Source organism: Triticum aestivum, chromosome 1B (assembly GCF_018294505.1).
Source record: "Triticum aestivum cultivar Chinese Spring chromosome 1B, IWGSC CS RefSeq v2.1, whole genome shotgun sequence".
Classification (NCBI taxonomy): domain Eukaryota; kingdom Viridiplantae; phylum Streptophyta; class Magnoliopsida; order Poales; family Poaceae; genus Triticum; species Triticum aestivum.
In genome coordinates, this window is record NC_057795.1 from 689744624 (window position 1) to 689753887 (window position 9264).

The 9264-nt window shown below is 45.4% G+C and overlaps 1 protein-coding gene across 1 annotated transcript; it reads right to left on the bottom strand.

Moving 5' to 3' along the window:
- Positions 1 to 2532: 2532 nt before the first annotated feature.
- On the bottom strand, positions 2533 to 6313 carry LOC123101458 (uncharacterized). Its single transcript, XM_044522909.1, has 4 exons — positions 6209 to 6313; positions 5994 to 6132; positions 2926 to 3035; positions 2533 to 2820 (listed from the first exon to the last, which is right to left on the bottom strand). Exons 2-4 carry the CDS (start codon positions 6120 to 6122, stop codon positions 2673 to 2675), a joined length of 387 nt encoding a protein of 128 aa, XP_044378844.1. The 5' UTR covers positions 6123 to 6132; positions 6209 to 6313; the 3' UTR covers positions 2533 to 2672.
- Between the last annotated feature and the right edge of the window lie 2951 nt (positions 6314 to 9264).

The window sequence follows — 9264 nt, forward strand, 5'->3', positions numbered from 1 at the left end:
CAGAACCTAACACAGTTTGTCTTGTCCAGGCTGGGATGCACAAGAAGAACATGATGAGGTGCATCCCTACCAACAACAGAGATAGAGATCAGTAAAACAAAAAGACCAACAGACATGCAGGGGGTGTGCCTTTCCTTTCCTCCTTTGCCTCTTAGTGAACGCAGGAAGCGAATGGCATGCCTCGATCGACAAAACATATAGATGGTTTGCATGCGTCTCTTCAAAAAAGAAGGATACCCAAAATATTGTAACTCCTTAAGTGCTAAATAGGAACCAGCACGAACAACCCATAAACGGGTCGAAAATACCAATCTTGGTGCCTAGATCATACGGTTAAGGAGTAAGATGAGAATTAGCAAAACTGTTACCCCCCACCCCCCACGCACCCCCCGGCGCTCTCTAGAGCATTAAGAAAAGTAGATCGCAAAATCTAGAACAAACTTGCAGATGCTGGTGTTCTCAAATTTCATTTCTTTAGTATTTGCTTGATGGCTCATGGTGATCATTTATTTATTTTTTGAAGGGAAAGGTGGCTCCTTTTTCAGTTGCACTTGTTTCCGCATGTTTTTCAATTGGTTTGTAAGAGAGTGCTAAATGAATAACCTCATGTTGAGAAAAAGATCGTGCAGGATGAATAGATCAAGACGAGCCTGCCCCCTTGGTGACGGGAGAAGAAAAACAGGGCAGTTATTAAGAGAAAGGATATGTACAAGACATCACACAGTCAGACTCAGGCTGTGTTTGGTTGAGCTTTTGGAGCCAACTTCTGGCTTTTGGAAGTTAAAAGCTAACCAAAGGGTGAAAAGAAGAAGCAGAAGTTGCAAAAGTTACAGCTTCTCCGTAGTGTATTTCTCGCAGCCGGTGCACCCCCAACTTCAGCATGGCGTTTTTAGCTGTCCCCTCAAAATTGGAATGTATTTACCCACCATGCCACTCCCAAGTCATACCCCTTCGTTCTTTTTTTCTCATTGCATCAGAGGAAACAGACAGAACAGGCTCGAGTCCCGCTCGACCCGACGACCTGCGCGCATCGGCAGCCTAGGGTTTGGCCGCCGCCGCCGCCTCCGCCGGCCGCCGGCCGTCGCCGCCGCCGCCCCTGCCTCCGCGGCTCACTCCGGCGACACTCCACATCCGGCAGGTATAGTTTTCCTTCCTTTCTCCTTCCTCCCTCCACCCTCCTCCCTCTGTCCTCCCCCATCCCGTGGCGGTGGCCGGCCGGCGGTCCGACGGCTCCGGCACCGGTGCACCGGCCCTTCGCCTCCTTACTCCTACCTCCCTCCTCGGCTCCTCCCTCCCTTTGCCCCCTATGGTGGAGGTCAGGCCGTCCCATGCCTCCTCAATCTGGTATCCGTGAGGGACGGGGCAGGTTCGGCCGTCCGGCGACGCCGATGCCGGTGAACTGGGACTCCTTCCTCCTCTCTCCTCCCTCCACCCTCCATCACTCGTCCCCATCCATCCTCTTCCAAAAAAATTTATCTGTTCATGCATATATATTTTTCTGTTTTTTTGTGATGTGATGATTAATAGCCATAGATTGTAATCTGTTATTACAGTATCATTAGTACTTGCTGCATATTGCTACTCTCTATGCATTTTCAAGATTATGTATGAATGGATTAGCCAGCAATGGCCCAATTTTGTCATGGTTTATGTCTTGTGCTACATAATTGCTTGATGCACATATTGATCTGTCATTGGCCAGTAGTGCCACATTAAAGTTTTTGATAGATGTGATGCCGATGATGAGTATGTACATCCAGTGCTACGACGGGAGGTGGCATGAACACAAGCAGATCCGGTTGAAGATGAGGAGAACGAATATAGCATGGCAATATTCGTAGTAGGACAGCTCATGCTTGTCTAGCGATGGCAACATAAGTTTAGCTATGTCGATGGAGGTCATCATCATGTGAACCATACATGTCTTGTATGGTGCATGTCTTCGTAATAATATTATGGGAGCATTATCTATATAAATGTATGCAACATCAAAGTATAGTTGTTCAATTGTGTATGTGTTACTATAAATTGCTTACATTGTCATATTTTTTTCTATGTCAAATGATCGTCCAATTCCCTACAAATGTACATGTCACTACTTTAAGGTCAATTAGCATATAAACATATTCACTCAGCTGCCAGGGGCATTACAGACAATTTACAATCAAATCTACAGTTTCACAGTCGTTTTAACCAAACAGCCTCCAGCTTTTCTACAGCAGCATTTTCACAGCAGCTTTTCCACAGCAGCTTTTGCACAGCTGCTTTTCCAGAATCTGCAGCTCAACCAAACACAGCCTCAGTCATGAATAACTTCTGAGTCGATTGCAATCACTTTGAGGCGGGTAACACCAACAATGCATGCCAGTGACCATATAAGCTATGCAATGTATTTTAGCATCAGCCTACACTTTCATGCATAATCTACTCGAATATATAGGTAGATAGATACTCCTTCCGTCCCATAATATAAGAACGTTTTTTACACTAATGTAGTGTCAAAAATGCTCTTATATTATGGGATGGAGGGAGTGGATAGAGGACATATAAATAACATGATACCATGTCACACAATATCACAGCATAGTGCTAGCTAGCCAAACTGCAGAGGTCATAATTAAATTGAAAACAAGCTGGGGCCAGCTTTGGTTTTCATTTTTGCGATCCTGTCTTCACGAGCTTCCCTTGGTAATAGCCTGGGCTTCTACCCCCTTCTCGCTGTAGCGACGATAAACAGCAGCAGAAATGATACAGAAAATTGCAAAGTTGACAGCTCCATCGACCACACTATTAGCCGCACGTCCGTAAGACATCAAGCGCCTGCGGGTAGGTCAAATGAGATAATATCAATTCCTGTCAAACAAACAAATAAACAGGAAATTAAGGAAGAAATGATCAAGTTGCATGCTCTGATATTGTACGTACAACTTAGAGGCATCTGGTCCTGGAGTGTTCTTCAACCGAGCCATCGAGGCCGCAAGCTTCTTCATCTTCATGTCCAGTTCAGATTCCAATGCAGGGGACTTGCCAGCATGCTGGATTGATATACATGGATAATGGTCACTGTACTTGCTGTGCATTATCATCACTAAGTATGCGCTGATTTCGATTGGTAAATAATTAAGAAGGATACTTTCTTGTCTGTCAATCAAGTGTGAGGTTCAATATATACAGAATGCATCGTTCATGTGTAGCAACTAGTCACAGAATCATACTTGTTCTATATGGGTAAATGAAGCCACTCTAAAATAATAAATATGGTTTGGTTTGGTAAATAATTAACAAAGGACACTTACATAGGTTCGATGGTTAACTAATTAGTAGCTAGGAAAATTTGAATTAGGATTTCGCAAGTGCTTGGTTGGGATAGTGAATGTGTGCTTTGGAAACAGACTATTGACTAGTACTACCTCTGTAAGGCCATTTCTAACTGATCCGGTTTACTCTAACCGGCACCTAGCCGATCCCTTATCAGCTGCAAGGGGGTTAAATTTTCACTCCAGCCCTAAAAATCTTCCTAAATTTACTCCACCGTGCGGCGGCTGAGTAAATGTTGCGCCTCTCCCTTGCGTCTCCCACCCCACCCTCTCCCCCTTCCAGCCCCTGCAAGTTCGCCGGCGTGACTCCCGGCGATCGCCCGCTGGCCCCGCCGTTTCCTCGTTGCCTCCCCTACCCTCCACCACCCTTCTACCCGACGTCGAGCCTGTTCGGCCCCCGACGCTGTTGTCGGAATCAAGGTGAAACGTCGCCGCCGTCGCCATTGTTGATTCGTCGGACTGCTTTTTTGCTTCTTTTTTTGTCGGTCGCGGCATCTCACGTTGATTGCACGCCGTTGTAGATCATTCTCTCTCGTCGCCGCCAGCCTGTTTTGTAAGAACGTCACCGGTCGCCCGGTGCATCACCACCACCCCGCAAGTGTTTGACGAATTGCCTAGGTGATTTTTTTATCGTTCTTTGTGAAGCGAGCATTTTGTATTGAAGCTAACCGTTTGAATTGTAGATGAAGAGGTCGAGGGAGATGGCTTTGGAGGACTCATCGTCATCCAAAGAGGAAGAAGATGACGATGACTTTGACACCGTTTTAGGCATGATTTTCAACAATGATGTTCGGCGGCCGAGGAGAGGATCATAATTTGGCCGCATACACATCATCCGTGATAGAGCAGAGGGTCATGTGAAGATCACGATATACTACTTTGACCCAAAGCCAACCGATCCAGAGAAGTACTTTCATCGGCGCTTTCGGATGCACACAAGTCTTTTTCTGACCATTGCAAAAGCGGTTGAGAGATATGATAATTGGTTCAAGCTTCGGGAAATGCATGTGGAGAGATAAGTACAAGCCCTCTGATGAAATGCATTGCGGCTGTTCGAGTCTTGGCATATGGGTGTTCGGCCGATGCAATCGATGACTAGTTCCGCATTGGTGAAGACACAATCTTGGAGGCTTTTCAAAGGTTCACTAAAGTAGTGATCGCTGTATTTCCACCGGAGTACTTGAGAGCACCAACCGAGGAAGAAACCCAGAGGCTGATGACTCAAGGTGAAGCAAGAGGATGGCCAGGGATGCTTCCATCACTTGACTGTATGCACTGGACATGGAAGAATTGTACTGCAGGATGGAAGGGTCAGTACAGAGGCCACTGCAACAATCCAACGATCATTCTTGTGGCAGTTGCATCGAAGGATCTTTGGATATGTTACTCATTCTTTGGTTTGCCTGGCTGTCACAATAACTTGAATGTGCTGTCGAGACCACCGTTGTTTTCTAGCTAGGCTTATTAAAGGTGAAGCTCCTGCTTGCAACTACGCGGTCAACGGGCATGACTACTCGATGATGGCATCTATCCACCATGGGCCACCATGATCAAAATAATTCTGCGTCCAAAAGGTAACAAAAATATTCACATTGCCCAATGTCAAGAAGCTGCTAGGAAAGATGCTGAGGGAGCCTTCGGTGAGCTTCATAAGTGCTTTGCAATTGTTCGTGGACCTGCCGAGTACTGGAACTCCAAGGTTCTATGGAATCATGACTTTTTGCATCATATTGCATAAGATCATCACTGAACACGAGAGAGATATGCCTGAGAACTTTTGGCACATCACCAACGGGACTCCGGTTGAGCCAGAGTATGATACGAACAGGATCTTGGCATTCCTTGAGGAGCATCGCAAGATCGAGAACCGTCAAGTTCATGCTCAGCTCTAACAAGATCTTGTTGGGTATCACTACCAACGTCTTAGTGAGTCCTAGCTGTTCTATCACATGCTATTTGCTACATTTGAACCATTCGGCGTGTTTAAATTTGAATAATTCGGTTTTTAAACTATATCCGTGATTTGCTTGAACATTCAAATTTATGTTTAGTTTATATACGTGTGCTCATATGTAGTTGTAATTTATACTAGAATTGCAAAGTTCAGGAAAAACAAAATTTACTCCGTTAAATATAGGGGATCAGGTAGGTCCGGCCAAAACTTAGTGGAGTAAATATACTCCACTAAGGGTTTATTCCACCGAATACTCCATTATTTTTTGGGAATCAGTTTTTTTCAAAGGGAGGGGGGGGGGCGATCAGTTAGATATGTCCGAAACTAATATAAGACGTAATAGATAACAACTTTAGGAAGCAGGGGGCAGAATAGGATTTTATTTGTTGCGGTTAATAATAATTGCTAAAGGGATGAGCAAAAAGTCATGATCGGGTCAACAAGGAAAATAAGATTGCCAAATGATATGATTTGCAAGCAGTCCTGTTGCTGCAAGCGGCAGGATGCCAGGATGCACAGGTTCAGGTCAGGTTAAACAAGTACGACGATGATAAGCAAATAATGTTGCTGTTGTCTACTAGTAGCTAATACTAGAAGAGACACATCATGCATGCAGCTGTTTCGGTTGCGCAGAACTCGATTATCACTGGATACATCGATACTTGATGCCGTGAGATACATATAAATCATGAAAAAATAGATGTCAATTTTGGTTAAGATACCTCGCTGGAGACCTGGCTGGAGAGCTGGCGCGAGCGCATGAACCTGCTTGGCACGAGCCGGCGTCCCTCCTCCGCGACCGCCGCCTGCGTTCGCTGGAGCAGGGTGCGTGTACAACGAACCGTCGCCATCGTCGCCGGCCTGCCAACAATCGGATAGGGATTAGGATGAGAAGTCCGTCAGGAATCACCACCACCGGCGATCTTATATTGCATACCTGCGGATCGATCTGGGCGTTCCTTCCTCAGGCGGCTAGGGTTCTTTCTTCTTTTGGGATTAATTCTTTTTTTTCCTTTTTTTAATTCCTTTGGCACAAACTTTTATTTTTCCTTTTTAGGATTGGCAGAAACTTTTAGTTTTTTTTTTAGACCGGCAGAAACTTTTAGTGGGTAACCCAACAAGAACACGCATCCGGATCGCAAGCCCACGAGGTGAACTGAGTGGGCTTGGCGCTTCTTCTGTTGGCCCTCTGGAAAAACACTTGGTGACACCAAAAAAACAAAAACAAATATCTACATGAAATTGTCATTGCTCAACTATGAAAAGGAATCCCCTTGAAAAATAATATGAAAAGAAATTCCTGCAGGAAATTGCCATTGCTCAACTAAAAATAAAAATTAGAAATAACTACATGGCAAAAATAGGCCAAACAAGATTTCAGATATATTTTTCAATGATAAATGATCCAGAAAAATTAAAAAAATGTTATAAAAAATAAAAGTATAATTCTGATGATGGGAAACTAGCCATGGAAAAGTTTCATATATTTAGTGCAATAAAATTTGATATGCTAAGTTCAACTGCAAAACAACATGAAGTTTGGTATTAGAGGAGGGTGGGGTGTTGCTGCAGTTCCATTCCATGAATTAAGGTGCCTCCTCATCCAGTGTGCTAAAGTTTTAACCAAATTTAGGCACCCTAAAAGGAACACTGAGGAAAAACGAGTATAACTTAGCAAAACACTTTGTATCAGAAGTTTGATAGGAAACTTCCATCATGCGTCCTACATTGTTGATTCTTTCCTAATCTCATGGTCCAAATTTACAAGCGGACCACCAATCATGTCGATTAACTATATAACTTTATCCATCGATTGAGTTATCTCGCCTGTTGCTCCGTACCAACAAAGTTACCATGGTCGAGGCGAGTAGATCTGACCTCCCGACCCATCCATCCCAGCCATCTTGCCTCTCACGGGTGACCTCTCGCCGAACTCGCTCATCATGACAGCTACCTCTTCCAGTTCCTTGATCTCCACCAAGAAATCAGCGGATGTCTACAGCTCATCCACGTCGACGCGTCCTACCCTGTCTCCACCTCCACACGATCAGTGATGTACCCTAATATTCCATCACATGCCAGGCACGATCCTCTTCCCAACCTACATGCTTGTGAATTCTCCATCAAGCCGCCACACACAATCTGCAATCCAACAACACACACTGGGTGAGCATGTTGTGCTCATTGATGGCAGGCATGGCGTATGATATAGAGAATTTTAGTATTCATTGTTCCCTGCACAAGCATGAGAGCAACCCGCCAACATACTCGACGGCCACATGTCATTAGCGCCGGCCACTCAATGGTCACGTCCTCGCTTCTTCTTGCCGCTCACTGGAGTCGACAACCACAACCTTCTGAGAGGAGATGAGTTCATCAAGGCTAGGGAGGAGCTGACTGATGGAGTGGAATATTGAGACGGGTTAGGTTATGCGGTTACAAAAAAGCCCTCAAGCGTGCATGCTTCCTTACATGTGATTCCCTGGTTCTTGGTTCCATCGGCAATTAATTCCACAATGTTGCTAAGATTTAAATATCGGTACAACTAGAATAATATGGATGTGTGCATATGTTGGATTACTGTTGATGCAGGGAATGAATCTAAAGTAAACATATTCTGTTATTTTCTTTACGAGGCAACGAAAATTGTGTAGGAAGCATGAACGCGGCTAAATTAATCTTAGGAAAAAATGAAAAGGAAGCACATAATGACAATGGGTGCAACAATAAGAAACTATGGAAGCGTATGTGCTCAACATTAAAGTATTGCTGTCTACCATGAATTAAGTTAAAAAATTTGTGCTAGAGCAGGGAATGTATCGTACGAAGCTTTATCAAATTATTATGTACAAAGCAACTAAATTGCTTGTTAGACAAAGAATGGCAAGCACAACACACATGATACCCTGCCAGACAATCTACTCGAATAGATAGATCGTGATATAATAACATAATACCATATCACACAATATCACAAGGTACGATATAATAACATCAACCTACTTTGCTTTATATATAAAGCGGGGCGAAAGCCTTTTTCGGTAATAACATCAACCTACAGTTTCATGTCGAATAGATAGATAGAGATATAATAACATGGTACCAAGTTACACAATATCACAACGATAGCATAGTGCTTGCTTAGCCAAACTGCAGGTCATCATAATTTAACTTAAACCAAGCGGGGCTCATTTTTGGATCGGTTCTCTTCATTAGTTTTTGTTGGTGATAGCCTGGGCTTCTACCGCATCGCCACCAAAAGCAGCAACAGTAAGGATACCGAAAAATGCCAACTTGGCAGCTCCAGTGAGCACACCATCAACCTGATGGACAGAACATCGGAGCACTTCAGACATAGGTGACGGCTATGTGGGAGCCAGGCGGCGTCCTGGCGGCCGCCCCACCACCGCCGGCCGACACCATGCTGGGGGGGGGGGGGGGGGGGGGTCACATCTGATCCCATCGAGATCGCGCTCATCGCCGGCGCCCCAATCCGCGCCGCTTTCTCGCGCTGGGGTGTCACATCTGATCTCATCGAGATCGCGCTCATCGCCGGCGCCCCAATCCGCGCCGCTTTCTCGCGCTGGGGTGTCACCTCTGATCTCATCGAGACCGCCTACTCTACCTGCGGCGCCGTTGGAGAGCAAGGAGGGGTCTACGGGATCGGGAGGTGGTCGTGGTGAGCTGCGGCGTGAGATCGGGCGGGACGTGCGCCGGTGGTCGCAATGGCGAGTCTCGTTTTCTCTCATGATGGATCCAGGGGTGTGGATCGAAGGGCGGCTTCGGTTCACCCCTCATTCAAGATGGGTGGTTCTCTTCGATCTGGAGAATGATATCCTCGCCGGCGATTATCTTCCAGTCGAAGACGTGATTGAGGTAGGTCTTCAATTCAAACTTGACGATTATAACATAGTTGTTGGCGAGTATGTGCAGATAGACCTACGCTCGAAGGCAGCCGAGGTGATTGATCTGACGGAGCCGATTCAGGCAAGA

Bases quoted from the DNA above. Each gene is read 5' to 3' on its own strand.
- LOC123101458 (XM_044522909.1), bottom strand. From the start codon at position 6,122: ATGGCGACGGTTCGTTGTACACGCACCCTGCTCCAGCGAACGCAGGCG. The intron at 3,036-5,993 runs GTATCTTAACCA...ATATCAATCCAG, and splicing joins CCAGCCAGGTCTCCAGCGAG to CATGCTGGCAAGTCCCCTGC. The intron at 2,821-2,925 runs GTACGTACAATA...ACCTACCCGCAG, and splicing joins GGACCAGATGCCTCTAAGTT to GCGCTTGATGTCTTACGGAC.